This window comes from Tyto alba, unplaced genomic scaffold (genome assembly GCF_018691265.1).
Source record: "Tyto alba isolate M040663 unplaced genomic scaffold, T.alba_DEE_v4.0 Super-Scaffold_19, whole genome shotgun sequence".
NCBI classification, from domain to species: Eukaryota; Metazoa; Chordata; class Aves; order Strigiformes; family Tytonidae; genus Tyto; species Tyto alba.
This window is the reverse complement of record NW_024881281.1, coordinates 10,171,786-10,191,406: the sequence shown is the minus strand read 5'-3', so window position 1 is coordinate 10,191,406 and position 19,621 is coordinate 10,171,786. Positions and strand designations below refer to the sequence as shown.

The following is a 19,621-nucleotide window of genomic DNA, read 5'->3' as shown; positions in this document are numbered from 1 at the left end:
AGAGCGCCCCAATTTAAATATAACAAAATTTCCCTTTACTAAGTAATTTACACGCCTGTATGTAAGAGAGGTATTATAGACCTTTAGTGAGAGGCAGCGTGAAACATTGTTTTGTTTGCGGTTGTAAAGCGTGTGCCTGGCTGTTACGTGCATGTGCAGACTTTCCTATTCCGAGAGCAGGATACCTACTTCGTGTACTGTAACAGGGCTCTAAGCCAGTAGATAAATTCCCCATTATTCGTGAACCTTCCTTATTCAATTCAAGCCCAAAGAAAAAGACAAAAGACTTAAGGAACTACTACTTTTTTTTTTTTTTTTTTTTTTTTTGAAGAGTACGGTGAAATTGTGTCTGATGTCTGCAAACTGCCAATACTGAAGCATAAGAAATAGTTTTATTCTTACAGCTCTAGACAAGAGCTCCGGGTTTGGCTGTTAGCAATGGTGACCTCAGGCTATGTGCTGCCTTTGAGACTTGATATCGTCTTGCCTGTAAAAACTGAGAGGACTTGCTATTGGCTTTATCTGCTCTGAGATTTTTTCCAGGCAGCATCTGCCGCTTCCAGTGTGCGGCGATAAATCCTGCAAAGGCTCTTTGCTAGAAGGGAGCTCGCGCTTTTTTGGGGCCCCATCTGGAACCCAAAGGCTGCTTGGGAGGGCACCTTGGTGGCGTGCGTGGTTCCTCGCCGCCCGAGCTTCTTCCTCTCCCCGCAGCAGAAAAACGGAAAGGCTCCTGCGAGAGGCGGCGGGGGGTGAGTTGGTGCGAGCACCACCCGCGGATCCCCCTCGTGAGCTGGTGAGGGGCTGCCCGGCCGAGAGGCGGATGTTGGGGTTAGCGATTCAGATGACGACAGGAAACCAGAAACGGGCTAACGAGCCCCGACGGAACCGGCTCCGGCGTCGGTGGCTGCGGCCCTGAGAAGCGGGAGGAGATGGGCCAGAGCGGGGAGAGCGGCTGAAGCTGCAGGTAAGGGGAGAGAGGAGAGCGCCGGGGGGGGGGGTTCATGTGGAGGCTTTGGGGCAGGTGGGGTGTCCCACTGATTTTGGTGAGCTCGGAGATTCTAGGCCAGATCTCGGTGACCCTTTTAGAGAGGGTTCAAGGTCTGTAAAACCCCTCTGAAAAGCAGCATGCTGGATGTTATTCTTCATCCTCGTTGCTGCTCACAGCTGTCGCCTGACAAGCTCCAAGGTATGAAAATTACCAAATATCTCCTCTCAGCGGCATTTATACCCCTCTGGACCCAAGGTGAGCGTCTGCCCCATACAACCCGGCTTGCCTGGTTTATGATACTATTCTTTGTATCTCTCTACTCCATCTGCTGATGGCAGCATGACTATTTTTAAATTACGTTATTTCTGCAACATTATTTCTGCACTCACATCTCCTAAAATATTCTGGAAGATCCAGGCTGAGCTGAGCTGCCCTCATCCCAGATTTGTTCGGTTCTGCTTCTGGGATCACTGCAGCCCATGATGTTTTCCCCTCCAAAGCCCAATCCTACAAAACAGCTGACTTGAACCACACTTTATGGGTTTTCCATTGGTTTCAGGGCTGAGTGGCATCATGTATATGAATGTATTTATTTTACTGCCTGTACGTGCTTGAAATTGCTAATCCTAGATGGAAAGAGCTTTGTCTTTGCATCAGTTTTCTCTTGTGACCAATGTTCAGTGTAATATGGGCCATGAGGTAGGCACTTCAGCAAAACAGGATAATTATGGGATAATCTTGTGTGCTGTTGGCTCATTTTCATTGCTCTGGACTACACAGGAGTACTTAGTTACATACGTATGGGTTGCCTGTATCTACAATTCCTAATGTGGCATCCCCATGGACTCTGCAGCAGTGACAAAGGATGCTGCATGGCTTTGATGCCGCCTGAAACAAGGGAAGTTAAGGACAAATGCAAGCTATTTCTGTGAGTTACCTCCTTACACTGGTGTTCTTGCTGGATTTTATGCTGTATTTTCCACCTGAGGTTTTTTAAACCATTTTGCAAAGTGATAATCTATGTGAAAGCTGATTTATCAATTCCAATTGTTCTTCCTGTCCTGTGTTCTACCAAAATGGATCTGCTGCTCCCTGGCATAAGATAAAGCATGGTCTACTTCAGCAGCTGTACAAAACCAGACTTCATCTATGCTGTAGCAGTTTTCCAAAAAAAAAAAAAAAAATACACTGGCATAAAAACTGGTAGGAAATGGGATGTGCAGACCTCTGGAAAGGAACTCCCCTGGAGGCTCAACAGTAGTCATTGAAGTGGTTCCAACCGCAGGAGCTTCCTTGGTCTGAGGCTTTAATTTTTATATTGATAGGACTTTTTGTGGCAATCTGTGCAATGTAGAGAAACAGAAAGTAGTGTTTCTTTTCTTAGAAATGTTAGAGACATTGAGTCAAGCTGAATATTGCATCTGTTCAACAAGTCTGTGCGCTAAATTTCATATGGTGAGATTTTAAATAAACTCTCCACCTTATATTTCATGCTCGTGACTCATCCAATCACTTTGAATTAGTCTTAATTTACTGCAAACTGGCGCAGACCACAAAACTTTCTGGAAAGGATTGACTGTTCTATATTTACCTTTTGGGCATTTTTCACAAATAGGTTGAACACATGACCTAACCCAGCAACTTTGGTCTTTATCTTGCAAGGTGAACTTGGGGGGTGGGCTTGATATCTGCAAAGAGCTAAAATAACTTCAGCAGAAATGATCTTACAGCCATTTTTGCTGATGCCACATCAACATATTCCTCACTCTTGTGGATTTTCGGCAAAAAGTTTAAGTACCTTTAAAGGGGTTTTAAGTGAGATTTTTTGCTGCTGCTGTTGGAAAGTTCTTCCAGACTTTCTGTCCATCAGGAATTTTATTTCTAGCCTGTGCATATTCAGCTTATACCCACTCATTTATATGCCAGTGTTGTCTTATTTAAACGTAAACAGTTTTTCTCACTTTGGTGATTCTCTCTTGGACAGATTGGCAGTGAATGTCCGTGTACTCTCACTCTCTGCTTTAGTAGACTTAGAATCAGGGAAGACTGAGAGGTCTCTTGCTAAAACAACCTCTTCTTCCCTTGGATGTTTATAGTGAGCCCTGTTGCTAGATTTAATCCTTAATTTAGGACTAGAAACCTTCCCCACTGGCAGCCAGGCTGATGGGACCTAGCACATACAGAGTGAATGATCTTTTGCAAGTTTGTTAATCCTTCCCATTTTGGGGGAAAAAAAAAATATCTGAGGCCATGAAAAGAGCAGCCCCTGTTCAGGAAGGCATGCTTCCCCCTTGCAGGAGAGGCGCCGTGCTGCAGAGATCACAACTTTATCCAGCCTCCAGTGGGTTATTCTCCCTGGAATTGCTTCCTCAGAGCGGCTGCTCCCGGGGGGCCGGGGTGCTCGGGTGTCGGGGTGCTCGGGTGTCGGGGTGCTCGGGGGCCGGGGTGCTCAGGCAGCGCTCGCTGCCACAGGCGAGCCACACTGTCTTCCTGGTGCAAGAAGAGACCTCTGCCAGCACAAAAAAAGGGAAAGAACGTACAAAAAGAGAACAGAGGAGTCTATAAACAGACCAGGGCATTTCGACACTCTCTGAATTTCACTCCTGAAACTAGATGAGAACCTGTTTTCTCCCATGTTTGAATTTAGCATCTTGAAAGTAAGGCTGATCAGCCAGCCATTAACTCTGTGTCCTGATATACTCAAGCCACTAAGGTTTGTGATGAGGCCTGAGTCTATTTATTCTCCTCTCCCATCTCCCTTAGGCGAAGAGCGGGGAAAGCATGTTCAGCCTTCCAAATATTTTATTTATATCTTGCCAGCCATGAGTAAGTGCCTCCAGCCTTCTGCTTGTCATAAATCTGTTCATCACCTCCTTCCATCAGCTCCTTTTGAGAGGGGGTTTTGTACCAAAAGAAAGGATTTCCATAGACTTGGATGTTTGGTGAACACAGATAATAACCTCCAGGCTGGTGGTGTGCTTGTGACTGGGTGCCCATGGGAGCTTTCGCTGTGGGGTCGCTGTGATGGGGATGGGATGTGCGGTGCCCTGCTCAACAGCCCCTGCAAGTTACCACCCTTGGGGTTCCTGCGAAGTGAGGGGCTCGGGAGCTGCCCGGGTTTGCTGTTACTGCCCCACTGCAGAAATACAACCAGCTCGAGAAGGGAGATGGCAGCCTGTCCTACAATGGTATAAACTAGGTCAGCATTGTCAGGCGCCTTCAGCTCTGCCTTGCCTTTGCTTTTTAAAAAAGAAAAAAGAGAAAAAGAAAAAAAAAAAACAATAACCAACACCCCCCCAGCCCTTTACAAACAAACCAGCAGTATTACAACCCTTTGTATAATGAATTTTGGTCGCCAGCATTGGGTCAGCTTTCCTCAGCTGCCTCTTGCAGATGCTTTAGAGATGACCCACAGCTCATGATTTCCAGGGAAGATGTTGAGCCAAGGAAAACTGATGTGAGAAGCCACGTGGTTTTGACCAGGCTCTGTCCCTAACATCCTGGCTGAGCCTCAGGGTACTGGTCCTGCACATCTGGGGTGGGTCCTTGAGAGCCTGGGCATGTTGTTAATCTGAGATGACTTATCCCAGCTTCTTCAGAAAGGGCTGCAAGAAACTTTGCAGGGAAAGGCCCCCGAGGGGTCTATAAAGAGCAAAGCCATGATGGGGCGAGTGCCGGGAGCTGTCACGTCCTTGTGAGCCCAAGCAGCCTCGAAGGGAGTAGAAATAAACCCAGTTTGCTCACAAGCAGAGAGGATGGTCTCAAAGCGAAGTCGTCACCCCGGGTGTAAGGTCACTTTTGGGCAGCCAGACCCTGTTTGGGCACCGCTGGCAGGGTGCTGACACCGAACCCCGGGCGGCCCGGCCCGTCCTTCGGCGATCTCTCCCTCCTGGCAGAGGCAGCGCGACTCTGCGCTCGAGGGGCTGCCAGGAGCAGAAATGGGGGGGCTGTGGCTTTCCTCTCCTTCCCCTGCCCCACAGCCCTTTGCACTGTGCCCTGGTAATTAGGGCACTGGTGTAGGACTGGGACTCCAGTGCCGAACTGGACCGCAAACGTCGCAGCGGCATCCTTGGCCGCAGCACTGAGCGACTGGCACGGGCAGGAGGATGCTTGCCCAGCAGCAAGGAGAGGCCTTTGAGTTTTTTCCCACGTGCACGGGGTGTTGGAGTGGCTTGCAGTTTGGGCAGAGAAATGTTATTTATTCTGCTTTACATAAGCGGAGGCAGAAGCTGCTGGGTAGGTCAGAATCAGGCTGCTGTTTTCCATTGTCTGTGATTGATATTTAATTATTTTTAATTATTTTGATTATTAATTATTTATAAATATGTATATATTTCCCCCATGTGTATATTTCCTCCTCTCATCCACGATGGCTATACCAGTACAGACCTAAGATATAATAATAGAGATTCAAGTTAGGCAGTAGGAAAGCTTCCTACCAGGCAGAGCAGTGACGTCCTGGTCTTTGGCAAGTTGAAGCATCTCCATCCCTAGGGGCTAAAGTAGAAGTTTATTAAAAACAAAAATAAATTAAAATAATCTGTAAGTAAAGAAAATCTGGCCCGGGGGAATAGGAATGGGCTAAACAATCTGTCCCAGACCCAGCAGGCTGTTTTCTCTGATATTTATAGGATGTTTTGTGTTTTAAAGGAAGAAATTGAAGCCAAATCCGGCTGATTATTACAAAATGTTAGCTGCTGTTTGAGAAAGAGCCTGTCATGGAAAGGAGAGGAAGAGCTGGTGTCTGAGCCAGCTCAACACAGGAAAAAGTGTGGGGAATTTAACATTTAAAGTAATTCTGCGCTTCAGGGAAATAACAGGAGCGTCTCATATGGAGGTCTTGGCAGCTTTGAATATTTCCAAGTGCCTTCCCGTTTTGCCCTCTGTTCTTGATATTAATAGTATCTGCTGACAGTGTTTGTTGATGGCAATGTGAGATACGGGACTGGGAATGAGTAAATCCAACTGGGTTTTTCCTCTTTGCGCCGATGTCCCCAGGGGAACCCCGTGAACCTCTTCTCTTGCCCTACAGTGAAATGGGGGTTTGCTCCGGGGTGCGCTCGGGTCTTGCTGGAAAGGAAAGTGTGTGCAGCCCCTCGGACCGAGGCAGCGGGGGGAAAGGGCTTTGCCTCCGCTGCCCCGTGACAGGACCCTGAAGCCCCGTCTGCGTCCCCAGCGAACCCCCGGCGCTCTGGGGGGTGGGAAGGCAAACAGCACGTGGCTCTTTGCGGGGGGCGGGGGGCGAAGCTTCCCGCGTGCCCCTGATGCTCAGGGGGTGCCCCTCGGCGCTGTGTTTCAGGCTGGATGCGGCCGGGCCATGGCGCAGCTGGAGCTGCTGTGGGCAGCCGCCGCGCTGATGCTCTTCGGGGCCGCCGTCAGCCTCTGCGTCAAGTGCCAGCTCTCCGGTAAGAGACCCTGCCCGCACCCCTCGGGGTCCTGCCCCCCTCCCCGGGCTGGGCTGGGGGGTCACGCTGGGCACACTCTTTCCTTTCGGGGTGTCCCCGCCGGGTGTTTCGGTCCTGCTGAGCCACGCGCCAGCTCGGGGAGCTTTGCCCTCGCAGGGGGGGGCTCCCAGCAGCTTGAGCTGGGAAGGGTCCGTGCTGGGGGCCAGGGGGAAGGACCCCCCGACCCTGCAGCACCCCTGGGGTGGGTGGAACACCGTGGGCTGCAGACCCTTCTCCACGCTCACCGTGGTGGGTGGCTCCGTGACACCACACCTGGGGGGGGACCATCTCCAGATGCACAAATCCTGCAGAGGCTCTGGGGCAAACAGGCAGGAGGAGGGCGGGCAGGAGAGGAGAGTCTGGGGGATAAATTCATATATACATTAAGTACAAAGAGACTGGGGAGACCACTCACCCCGGTGGGGGTTTGAGCCCACCTCTGAGCACTGGGTGGGTTTTACGGGGGTAGAGAGGCTGCAGTTTGGGGTTTTGGGGACATGAGTAGCTGGCTTGCTTGCTTTGCAGTGTCTGAGACAAATACTACAATTTAAACTTGGTTTGAAAGAAATTAATCAAAACCCTATCGCAACTGCGGCTTGCTGCCTCTGCTGTCCTCTCATGCTCCTGGTTGAAGAAGTTTTGTGAATATGTTTTATTGGTCTTTCTGATTTTTAACTCCTAAGTCATCCCTTTTCTAAGAGCTTTTCTTTTCCCTTGTTTTCCAGCCACCAAGCGGGAGAAGCACCCAAGTGAGCGAAGGAGCCAGTAAGTTGCCTTTCACAATCGCGCTTCTCCGCTCACAGCTCACCTGGGGTGAGACCCTGGCCAGAGCCAGACCCATTCCATTCCTCACAGCTGAAATCTGGATTTATATGGAATAAAGTAATCCCAGCGTGGGGTGTGCAGGGCAGCATGCTCCAGACCAGGGCGCTGCTGAAGGGGTAAAACCTTTATAAATTAAACTGAAGCTCTGGCTGTGATACCTGTGAGCCATTAACTAGTTGGAAAAAGGTCTGAGAGAATTGGAAGGGCAATTATCCTGTCCCGCCATGGCCCAAGATGAGGTGGAGAGGTTGGTGACCTCCTAAAGAAGACCCTGCCCTTGGCTGGTGCTGGTGGGACCCTTTGCCAGAGCAACCGCCGACCTGCAGCATAAACAACGAAGGAAATGCGATTGTACACACATGCACACCCCCTTATTTCCTTCAGCAACAGACAAACCACAGCTAAATGATATAAAAAAAAACCAAAAAAAAAACCCCAAAAAAAACCAAACCAAACAAACTGGCTTGTAACCTTTGATACAGGAGCAAACGTGGTGCAAAGGGGCTCTGCAAAGCCTCCATGGGGTTGGGGTGTTTGCTTCTGCCCCGCTTGCCCAGGACCAGGGAAGGGCTTTGGGGTGATCCGTCACCGACCGACGGGAGGGCCAGCCCAGGCTCCGTCCCCTGCGGGCTCGCACTGAATCGTCCCGACTTCTTGAAATTTATACCTGGATTAGTGGTTTGACTTCAGGCTCGTGGTATTGTGTGCTCCTTTTAGAGATCTGGTTTGGGTTAGTTAGGGCTTTTTGCAAGCAAAGTGGTTTAACTCTGTACATTTGCAGACTTTGCAGTCAGGTGCTTTGACACCTCGTCTCCCCGCCAGCCCCGTGCTGTGAATGCCGGCTTGGGATGGGGGGGGTGACCTGAATGAAAGGGGGTGGGAGAGGGACGCTTGCAGGGTCTCCAAATCAGAATTAATAAGTGCCTGCATGCACCTGCACTAGAATAACTGTTGAACCCTCTCGTGCTCTGAGGACCAGCTCTCCAGTTATCTAAAAAGTAAAGAGGTTACTGGGCATGTATGTTGTTATTTAATGATGATCACATACATTATTTTTTTCAAGTGGAGGTTGGGAGAGGCAGGGACAGCAGCAGAGGTGAAGCAGTGGGGTCTGGAACAATTTCGCGGGTGAACACTGAGGTTTTTTGTGGGTGAAAGTGCTCTTCTGGCCTTAACTAGTGCAAAAAGCATCAGAGTACGAATTATCCTAAATGATGTTTTCCTCATCCCTGGGTTCTTCCCTTAGCTGACATTGGCTGCTCTGCCAATGGCCTGTAAACACGTCTTGACTTTAAAGGGTCAAAGAGGACCCCGGGAAACTGCTCCCAGCTCATACAGGTCCTGCATGACGTGCTGAGCGATGCACCTCGGCGTCTCACCAAGCCCAGCGTGGGGGCTGTGCACGCCAAACAGGGAAGTCTCTTGCATCTGTTTTCCTTGTCATAGACCCCAAAATTCAGGTGAGGCTGTACCTCTGTTTTTTCCAGGCTCGAAAGCCAGCAGAGGTTTGAGGTGATTCGATCCCATTCCAGTGAGTACGAACGTCGCACAGGGCTCCTGCGTTGCGGGTTGGGGGTCCTGAGTGCACAGAACAGGGGGGAAAGTAAAAATAAAAAGGTCACCTTGAAGCCGGGCAGTGAAATGATAGGAGACTCAGGTTGTCAAAGCCACCTTAGATGCTTCTAGGGATGCGAATTCTGAGCTCTAGGGAAAAAAAATCTCCCTTCACATTGAAAATAAATCACTAAAGCAATGTTGAAATGCAACGCCTTATTAACTTGGGCTCTTCAAACCGCTGTGTTCACCCTGTGAAAACGACAGTGTGGGTGAACCCGAATTGATAGGAGTGACTCATTTATCATCACCCCCTTACTGCTTCCTGCGGCATGTTGGGTTAGGTGCTGACCTTTTGATTTTTATCCTGAAACGAGCTGTTGACAGGGTCTGTATGAAATGTCACCGTCTGCAGATGAGCTCTGTGGGCGCTCCTTTCCCCGGGACCTTGCTGGGCCCGAGCCCCGTAACCCCCTTACGAGTCTTTGTTTCAGCACAGCCCGACCAAAGCTCACGACCTACTGGCACATCTCGCAGTGTGAAGGGAGGGGTGCTGAGTGGGGAAGGCCCCCAAAGCAGGCGCGTTCGCGGGATTTAGGCAATAAGGCAGCAGTTGGGATTGTAGCCTCCTCCCTTGGGTGTTCGCTAGCTCTGCGGTCTGCACAGACTCCAGCTTTTCCTCTCTTTTTATCCCATTTTGGCCATTTATGAACTTTCAGGGAACGATCTTGGGATGCATTAGAAAAAAGCTTGCCAGTCCCAGGGAATCCTCTCTAGTGGATGTTCTGTGCTCTTTAAAATATCTGCTGCTGCCATAATAATTAACACCCTGTTTTGTTCTTAGTGCTAGCTACAACCCGAAGGCTGGAGCAAATTAAGGAACATGAAAACTTGTCAATAGCAAGGTAGGTGAAAAAAAAACAAACAAAATCTAGCTGTAGGGCCACGGTTGGATGAAGTTCACCCAACATACACGAATGCTCAGGATTTGGGACTGGGTTCTGGACCCTATAGATGTGGCTTGGGCTATACTCAGAATCACAGAATAGTTTGGGTTTTAAGGGACTTTTAAAGGTCACCTGGTCCAAACTGCCCTGCAATGAGCAGGGCCATCGTCAGCTAGATCAGGTTGCTTAATTTATTGATGGTCAATAGCAGGTTTAGACTTTTCCTGGATTTTCTTCAAGCTGACTGTATTCTACTGGCAATCATTTAAATCAAACCCAAGGAAATGAACTTTTCCTGTGCATAATAGGTATGTCATGAAAAAGAAATGGCCATTCTTTTCTTATAAGCAGTTTGACATGAGAAATCCCCTTCTTCCCATCACCAAAACCCCCAAGAACTACACAGCTCAATAACTCTGCTAAGATATTCAGGCATAGTTATTCCCATCTTGGGATTTGACTCCAAACGCCTCATTTCCTGGTGCTTGATGTGTGTCCTGTTACAGCCTCGCAGGGAGGTTTCACAGACGGTCCTTATGGCTTAGTCATTGCTGTGGTTTGTAACCCCTGGTACAGTTTGCTCAGACCTGGGATTTTATCTGCCTTTTCTGTCTTTCAGGAAAACCACCAAGGAGCTTGGCACCTCCCGCCGCAGCGGATACGGTGAGCACCTCCCCGGGGACGGGCACTGGTTCAATGCTCTCCCCGTCCGCGCAGCCATGGGGGAAGCACCTGCCGTAAAATTCATAAATGGGGATGTTGCAAATCTTGGCTCATCTGTGTAGGTATCGGCTGGGAGCTCCCACCACTTTTGGGAAGACAGAGCCTCTGGGAGGCTGGTTACTCGCTGCCAGACCCCAGGCAGGGCACGGCAGGGTGGTTATCCTGGACACAAGATGGGTGATGATAAAATTCGCTCCTGCTGTTAGCACCTACCCATGCTGCTGCACAGCGACGCTTAATAAGATCTAGCCTGGGCCTCAGTTTATAATTCCGTGCTTGTCCTCCTAGGGCTGACCAGTCCTGGTTATGAGCCACGGGGACAAATCATTTAAAATGTCACCCCTGGCTGTCCCAGCACCTCTGCCCTGGGGCGACCACCCGCGCCCCTCACCCGTGAGCAAAGAGCTGCGGGGAGCAGAGCTGCTGATGCCAAAACCCTTGGTGGTTCCATCACCGAACCGCTCCCCTCGCCCAGCCTGAGCCCCAGCCTAACGTGCCCCTCTGCTTTTCCCCAGGGAGCGGGACCGAGTGCAGGTACCAGAATTTCCTGACAGGTAAATGCAGCAGCCGCGCGCCGGGGGGGTGTGGGGAGGGAAGGCTGCCGAGGCGATGGGAGGTTACCGGGGATGAGAGCCGGCGGGGAGCGCGCAGGCAGCCAGCTTCGTTAATTTAGTGATTGCTTTATAAGACACGCACCGATCTGATTAACGGTCAGAGCAGAGGGGGACGGGGCGCTGGCGAGCTCCCCTGCTCCCCTCCCCGGGCAGCGTGAGCTGGCGCTCGCCTGGAGAGGATTATCGGCACGTGGGGCCATGCTCTCCTTTCCCAAACCCGGGAGGAGGTTCCCGATCTCCCTGCCAGCTGGCAGAATCTGTCCATGAGAAGCGGTGAGCCCTGGTTTTCTCAGGGGCCTGGGGTGGAGCAGGGCTGCCTCCCCCTGCCCCAGCCTCCCAGCTCTGCTCGTGAACTGGTTTTGGGGCTGCGCCGGGGCTCTCTGGCTGCTGGGGAGGGCTGTACAGCTGTGCTTGGGGGGATCTGTCCGGCTGTGCTTTTGGGTGACGGTGCAGTTCGTGCAATGGCATGGCGTGCTGACAGCAAACCCTTTGTGCTCGCAGAGGACTGCCTGCAAGGGGACGCTGCCTACGTGTAAGTAGCTGGTTGCCACCCGCCAGCACGATCAAGCAGAGCCGTGCTGGTCCCAGTGCGGTCCTGGCTCTCTCGTAGCCCGGGCTGGGAAGCCTGTGGGCTGCCTCGGGCAGGAGGAGCTAACGGCGGCTGCTCTTCTCGCAGGGAGCCCATACCTCTGGATTACTACAACTGTGCCAGGTTCTTCACACCACCCAACGGTAAGGTCTCCATGCGAGCGAGGTGGGTTTCTTCTCCAGCCGGCAGCCCGGCTGTCGCGCAGCTCCAGGCACCTCGCAAGACTTTTCTTGCCTAGGTCTGTGCGTTATTGCCGCATCGCCTGAAGCAAGTGTGGGTCCGGGAGACATGGTGGTTAAGGGGTGTAGCAGAGCTATGGGGCTTGAGGGATGCCCGATCCCTGATCAGTCCATCTGTTGGCTATAAACAGGACAGCCCAAATGCACCCCTGGCTCTGACTGCACAAAACCCTTGGTTCTTACTGTTTCATCTCTGGGCAGCAGCAAATTAACCATCACTGCAAGAGCATACAGGGTAATGAGGCCATTTCCCTGATTTTAGCTCAGTCTGGTTTGCAGGAGCAGAGATTGGAGCCCCACAGGGTCCTACCCGGACACACGGGAAAGAGCATGTCCTCGTCCAGAAGCTTTTTGCCAAAGGAACACCTTTAAGTGTTTTGTGTGCTTGGTTTATGAAGCTAGTGAATGAAAGTGGGATGAAACGCAGTGCTCCATTCAAATGCATCTTTTCAAGGCAAATATTGCATCTGTGAAGTGTTTTCACCTCCCTGGGTACTTGGCACTTCTCTGCACTGACTCAGACATCAATCTATTTTTATCTAAAATGAATTTCAAAACATGAATCCTAATTTTTATTTAAAGAGACTGGGGGGAGAAAAAAAAAGATTAAAAATAAGACCAAAAAAAAAATCTTGTTTACCAAAAAAACTTACCTTAAAAAAAAAAAAAAAAAAGGTGGTGGGGGAAGGCAGAAAGAGAAATCTGAATGTATTAACATGAATGTTTTTGCTTCCCTTATAAGTTTTAATGCCTTTTCAGTGGCTGAGGACTACCTAGAGGCAGCGGCAGTGTGTAGCTGTTGCGGAGCTGCTCTGAGTGTCTCTCCTGGCTAATGCCTTGCCCTCCTGCCCGGCGTGGTTTGGGGCAGCAGAGCCCTCACCCGTGCAGGGGCTGAGATCAGTCGGCCTTCGCTGAGGCTTTGGAGAAGCACTGGAAGGTCACAGGATGGGCAGAGCAGGGCTTGCACTGTCTGCAAACATTTCCAGCTTAGGTGCTGTGACCACACCAACTGTTGGGTGTCAGTGGTGTTGTCAGCACTGGTGGGTGCAGGTTTTGGGGTTAGCAATAAAAGGACTCACGTGGTTCAGCTGCTCATGGGCCTGTCCAGAGAGCTGAAATAACCAGCAACAGAACAAAGAGCTTGGCGGGGTTAAATTCTTTCAAGCAGATTTTGGTTCTAGATGCTATTAGATTTTACATGCTTGGACTGGGGCTCAGTTCCTTCCCAGAAACTGAGAATAAGCCCAGGAAGATGCTGCAGCCACAAGTTTAACACTCACCAGGAAGGGAAAACCCCTCCTGGCTGCTAACCTGGGCTGGGAGCCTGGGGATTCAATCCTCACGAGAGCCAGCCCTCCCCCTCTTCGCCTTGGAGTCCGCTGTAGGGCTGGTAATTATGCTTACTGGGTTTTATTCCTATTCATAAGACAAGTCACGGTGCCTCAGGACCAGCTGGGGTGGCTCCGTGGGTGGTGCCGTGGCCGGTGCCACAGCCCCGTGGGGCAGCGATCGCCCAGTTTGACTGCACTGGGGATGCCTCGTCGCTGGGTCAGCGCAGGCTGTCACAAAGACTAAGGATTATTTTTTTTTAGCTAATGTGCATTTCGTTGCAGCAAACAGCCCTTTCCTGTAGGTGCCAAGGGATCTTCTCAGGTCACCTACCCTTCCTTAAGCCCTTTTTTCTCCTTATTTCTTCTGACAGAGAAAGAGGAGGATTCCCATTCCTATCAAAATGTCTTCATTGAAGTGTCTCACGGCTCTGATCCAGGTAGATGTGTTGCTGTCATGGTCCATGTGTGTTGTACAGTGGTATCTTGAAGTACAGAGAGGGATGGTGACTTGCTCAGCTGAGGGGAAAGCCCCTTGTTCACAGGCTCAGCTCTTCTGACCAGCTCCGTGCCGGCAGAGCCGGGGTGCGGGAGCTGCCGCGGGCACAGAGCAGACCCGGAGCATTTCCCCTTTCTGCAAGAAAATACATGTGGTGATACCTTACCAGCCACGAGCTCGCCTCTGAGCCGATCCTTTTGGCTAGGAGATCTCTGCAGCAGTTCAGGAGCTTTGGGGTCTGCGTTGCTTCTCTAGGTCTTTCAGTGCTGTTACAGCCAAGATTGACCGTGTTTTATAGCCCCCAGCTCAGGTTTCTCCCCACGTCCAGCCCAAGAAGGCTCAGCCAGTGAGCTGCTGGAGGATGACATTGGACCACAATGCCCGCTTAAGGGCTTCCAGCTTCTCTCCTGGGATGTTGCAATCAAAATAGAAAGTCAATTTGGTTTCCTTCAGCGAACTAACACAACTCTTTCTGCACTGCCCTGCTCCTGCCTGGCTTTGTACAGAGCGGTTAGAGGGGGCAGGGGCAGCAGGGACCAGTCTGATCCCTGTCCATGCCTGCAGATATCCAGGCATGTGGTCAGGGCTGGAAAAATGATGAGGCAGCATCAGCAGACCCGCGTCAGGACCCGGCTGGAAACTCAGCCACGTGCACGGGGCAGCCGGGGCGCAGCGGGAGGAGGGGGGGTTCACAAAGGCCTGTTTTAAGTCCACTTGCTGCTCAGCATCATTCTGTCCAAACCCTTTTTAGTCACAGATGATGCTTCAGACTACGAGAACAGCACAGCAATACACATATGGAAACTCCAGCAGGCGGAAGGTATGTTTTCAGCAATTGTTTACTATTTAGGGATGGGGCTCATGGGCAGGGAGCCTGTCACGCTAGACCAGTATAGACCACGCTCAAGGCAATGCAGACATCGCCCCCGTCTTGAGTTATTTTTTCCCCACTTGTCTGTGATAAACATCCAAGGCAATGTGCAAATTGCCACACATGCTTGTAATTGAATGCCACTGTGATGGGTCATGGTGTTTCTAGCGCTCGAAAGGCCACCATATTAGGTGGCTGGGCCTAAACCCTGACCACAAGATGCTACAGAAGAATGTCACTCTTCGTGTTTTATATCCCCTTATGTTTTGAAGTTGCCCTGATGCAAGCTCATCCTTGTAATCCCCTCTGACAAAGAAATGTGCAGCACGTACATCCAGTGGGTCAGCCTGTGACTTTCCCGCAGTAATCGGGGTGGATATTTCTTCCGCTAACCTTTAAACAGCAGTTCAATCTAACGTGTGGCTTCCTGTGAAGTGGGGGGGTAGTCTGGCCTAGGAGATAGTGGTGAATGTATACATTTATATTGAAGAGCTTTATGCCTCTGGTGTGGAAGCTGCCTAAGCAAACTGATTCTTATCACCCTGTTTGAGCACTCTCTGGATTAAATCTAAGTCCATCTCTTTTGGCTCTGAAAAGCTGTCCGTGCTCGCTGCTCACAGAGCATTCGCAAATTTGCTGTGACCGTTTCATAGCCCCTTCAAGGAGGCCTTGACACCGTCGTCTGAGGTTTCTTAGCTCAGATGCAAAAATGTGTCGGCGCTGAAGGCTAAATATTGACAGGACACACCGCGCGTCTACGGTGTGTGTGTGTTTTTAGATCACCCACGTTCTGATCAGTGCCTCCCATCCTCACTCGCAGCTCTGCAGGCAGAAAGCCCCGATGACGAGCCAGACTACATCAACACGGCCTCTGCATCAGGTCCTGCCCCTCCTTCAAAGCAAAGGTAAAAAGAGAGCAAATGGTCGATGTATTTATTTAGGGGTGGGAGGATTGTGTTCTTGCTGAAGGGAGCTCAGCTGGAGCTTTGCACGTTGCCGGGGGGCCCAGCCGGTGCCCAGCAGCCCGCGCGGGGAGCAGGAGCAGCCTGCTTCATCCCCTGCCATGGCTCTGGCTGATGCCAAGCTGACTAACGCAGACTGTGGAGACAAATTTGTCAAAGTCCGTGTCCCAGCACTGCCCTCCTCCAACAGGAACTTAAAACCGCTTCAGAGCAGCTTCGGGCAGCACGGCTACACGCTGCAGACAGGAGCCCCCCAGACCCCTCTGGTCTGTGCAGCTCGGCGGCTGAGCAGCGTGAGGGATTCCCTGGGCTCAGCTGAGCCCTGCTGCTCTGCTGCAACCGCATATCCTGCCCCGTTATCAGCAGCAACCTGATGCTGGTGATAAAGAATTACTCAAGGCGGTTAAAGGAAAAATCATCTGCAGAGAGCTGCGGGAAGATTGCATGACATTGACCGAGTGGGTGATATAACAGAGTGTCAGTAAATGTATGGTAACGTATGGAAGAAAAGCAGCCCCAGATACACCAAACACAGCGACAAGTTTTGCATTAGCTGTTGCAGCTCAGAACAGGTTCTTGGAGGCCTTGCAGAGCCTCTTCCCAGCAGACGAGTGTATGTGGATCTCTAGGAGAGGGAAAGAGGAAAAATAAACCACCACTGTGCTAATGTATAGATCTGTGGTGTCTCTACATGCCAGTTAGAGCGCATAGAGCTGGTCACCCTCCTCCAGACTGGACTAGGGCTCCAGCTGGGAGAGGGACTGGAACCAGTATTGCTCTCCTTGTCAGGACTTTACTCTCCAAGCACCTGCAGAGACCCAGCAGGACCATCTTCATGCCACATGCCGGCAGCTCCAGTTACAGGGGTTTATATTTCCCAAACTGTTGGCACTGGCAGTGAGCAGACCCCCAGAACTGGATCTTTCTGAAGCCATGCAAAGCATGTAGGATTTAGCCCTGCCATGCAAAGCAGTCACCCTATTCTCCCCGTTGCAGCGTTTGCTTTGAACTTCAGCAGCCCGTCCCAGCAGCGTTAGCTCTGACAAAGACAGCGCTGGAGGGAAAGCTGCACCAGACGCAGGTCGTGCTTTTTGGTCAAGGGTTCATTGTGTGTCACCCACGGCACGCGAGTCGCTTCCCAACAGGACGTGGTCTGGCTGGTAGCTCAGCCTGCCAGCTGCCTCTCCCCTGCCCGTGGGAGCCCCAGAAACCTGCCGGGCATCCCTCTGTGCTTGAGCTGGAGCAAACCAAGCACATATCATAAAAATGGACTGTTTCAGATGGGGTTGCAGAGAAACTCGCTTTTTTTTGAAGAGAAACTTCTTTTCGGAAGGTGTTTATGGAATAGCCAGGTATTGTGTTGGCTAAGCGACTGGAGGGAAGGAAGCCAGATTATCCATGAAAAAATGAAAAGTGCCATAATGGTAACTCTTATAAGCAATTTTGCATTTATTCCTCTTCCACAGAGAAGTATCGAGGAGGAAGGGATTACATGTCTGCATTAGTCACAGCGTGACCCTGCTTTTTGCTCCGTTTGCTCTTTCTAACAGGGAGGGTGCCCACCTCATTCAGAGCTGTGAGAGGAACATTCGGGGCTGGTAGATGTCCAAAACGTTTAGCAAAGCTGCTGTAATGACTGTACCTGATTTGGTGGAGAGCAATGACCAAAGCAGCACAGGGGCTACCATAAATCCACCTCCCAAAGTGATAAATGGTGCTGGGAAGGCAGAAGAGGGAGGAATAGCTGTCCTATCCGGTGATATAGATTTGCTGGGAAAATCTCCAGTCATAAGCCCTAGCAAAAACTGCTAGTGCACTTTTTGCCATTATAATGATGCCTCTGTTACAGCCGGTGCTAGCAGAGTAATGCCATAAAATTCCCGTGTCCAAGCAACAAATTCCAGCAGAAGTTCTCCACCAAGGGAGGGTGAATTGCTCTGCTCAGGGATCCTCACCTGGGAGCACGGCTGGGGTTTCTGCTTAGATGTGGACATTTTGTAGCATACCTCACTACTTGTCCCTGGAAAAAAAGATGTAACCAGCAGCAGAATTAAGAAGTTGAAAGCAGGGATTAAAATTCAGTGGACTCACTGCTTTTTTCCCCTCTTCTGTCAAGTATTCTGTATAAAGTCTGAAGAAGTCCTTTGTGAGCTGTAAGAGCGCACCCAGCAAGCATGCACTCAGGGAGAGGGGAAGACTTCAGTCTCTCGGTGTAATCTCTTCTCCAAATTGTGCCCAAGATCACGCAGAAGGGGTGCTGCTGAAAGGAAGAAACGCTCTGCTTGAAGTCCCACGCAAGTCCAACTGCAAACCTGCGACTGGAGAAAGCACTCAGCCTGGCAGTGACCATGGGCAAGCCAGGAGCTCGTTATCCCACCTCACTTCCCTGCACGTCTACTCGAGGGAGTATGGCCCGGCTATGAAATGTTTTCTCCTGTTAAACGTGAAATGAATCTTTAAATTGCTGAACAGTAATGCAGCCAGCTACTTAATTTGTCAGGGTGACTCATGCATGATGGTATTAAGACACAGGGATTATGCTCTGATTTAGTTCCCATGTTCTCCTACAGAAGCAGTTTCCTACCAGAGAGGAACCAGCAAGGCAGAGGGTGCTTTTACAACAGCAGTGGTTCTCTGGAACTAAATGAGATACCAGTCTGTTCACAAAAGCTAAAGACTAAACGTTATTAAATCCCCACCTTATCCACAGCTTATAATTCACAGTACCTGTCTATGGCAGTTTTCCTTGTATTTTGGTATCCGTTTTATAATGATGCAAAGGCCCTGCACCAGCTGAGAAGGTCAGGTCCACAGCTGCCAGCCTGAGAAGTTGTGCCGGTATTGCCGTAGGAACAACAGCCCTGAAAACTAACCCTTGTCTCCCCAGCCCCGATGCACAGATTTGGCACCGTTGTACCACTTATTTATTAAAATTGAAAAGCATCCAAAGACAATGCGGAGTTTTATTATGGTTTGCTATGATGCAGATGTTGTCTGCATGGTTGGGTGAGACAGACTGAGATGGGAGCACATGAGATGACGGGGAACGGTGCATGGGATCTGATGGGGAGAAAATGTTGCTCCTTAAAGCCTTCTTCCTCAGAAAACTGCTTCAAGAAGGGGCCCAGCCCACACTCGTGTCTTTGGGTCTGGTAAGAGCAGGCAGAGAAGTGGAGCTGAGGGTGAGCGGGAGAAGGGGATGTCAGGTGCTTCCTGCTACAAATGACTTGGCTGTATTTTTAGCAGAATTGCTGAGACCAAGAGTGGCTGCCGTTGGTGTAGCTGAAACAGCGGGTGGTTTGGAGTCTGGGTTAGAAAAAGGTTTACTTGTAGATCCTACAAGCGCATTTGTTCCTGCTTCCACAGGGCTTTTACAACAGAGAAAACCTAGTGCACTTCAGAGCTGTGCGCACGCAGGGAGCTGCAGGTGCTTTCTGCTTGCCCCAGCTCCTCCCAGCGCGGCTCCTACTCACACCTTCTGGCTTCCTGATGTTTAAGTGCCCTAGAAAAAGTTTGCACAGGCTGGGGACACCAGCGTCCCAGTGAGCTTGGAGCAGACATGGTGACAGCCCCAGCCCATGCTGGCTCTGCCCAGGCCTCGCAGACAGGCAAGGAAACGAGGAGGAGATGCCTTTGTTACTGAAACAGTGTGCCCAGCCCTCGCAGGGCCGTGACATTGTCATCCTTGGTGACTAACTCAGCACCTGAAGAAGCTCCCACTTTCCACAGAGTGCTGCAGACTGTGGATTTTCTGCTGGAGGGGAAGGGCGAGCTCCATTTTCAGTGATATGTGGTGATGTTGCACCTGCTGGTGATTCACCTTGTAACTGGAGGGAGCCATTAAATGATTAGTAGAAGATTAGCAGCAGTAAAAGATCCTTGGCACGCAGTAAGTAGCTCCCAGAAAGTTCTAGCCATGAGGTGAGTGCGTGGCCAAAACATTAAAATAAAAGATTAACTGCTCTCCTCCCTAAGCAGGGAGGCAGATTAGACCAATTACCTTTTCCTGGTGTAAGGGTTCTCCATTGCTAAAATCAG

General features: G+C 50.6%; 1 protein-coding gene across 4 annotated transcripts; it reads left to right on the top strand.

The window, feature by feature from the left end:
* Positions 1–651: 651 nt before the first annotated feature.
* On the top strand, positions 652–18,537 carry LAT2 (linker for activation of T cells family member 2). 4 transcript variants are annotated; one of them, XM_032993734.2, is made up of 13 exons: positions 657–964; positions 6,288–6,393; positions 7,158–7,197; positions 8,745–8,788; positions 9,656–9,716; positions 10,378–10,421; positions 10,997–11,035; positions 11,597–11,627; positions 11,772–11,827; positions 13,626–13,691; positions 14,502–14,570; positions 15,442–15,526; positions 17,433–17,681. In XM_032993734.2, the coding sequence occupies exons 2-13, from the start codon at positions 6,306–6,308 to the stop codon at positions 17,440–17,442; spliced, it is 633 nt and encodes a 210-aa protein (XP_032849625.1). In that variant the 5' UTR covers positions 657–964; positions 6,288–6,305; the 3' UTR covers positions 17,443–17,681. The 4 variants fall into 4 exon arrangements, with proteins under 4 accessions (XP_032849627.2, XP_032849625.1, XP_032849626.2 ...); XM_032993733.2 differs by lacking the exon at positions 17,433–17,681 and adding an exon at positions 17,700–18,537 and having other exon boundaries at positions 662–964; XM_032993736.2 differs by lacking the exon at positions 11,597–11,627 and having other exon boundaries at positions 652–964; positions 17,433–17,684.
* Positions 18,538–19,621: the final 1,084 nt, after the last annotated feature.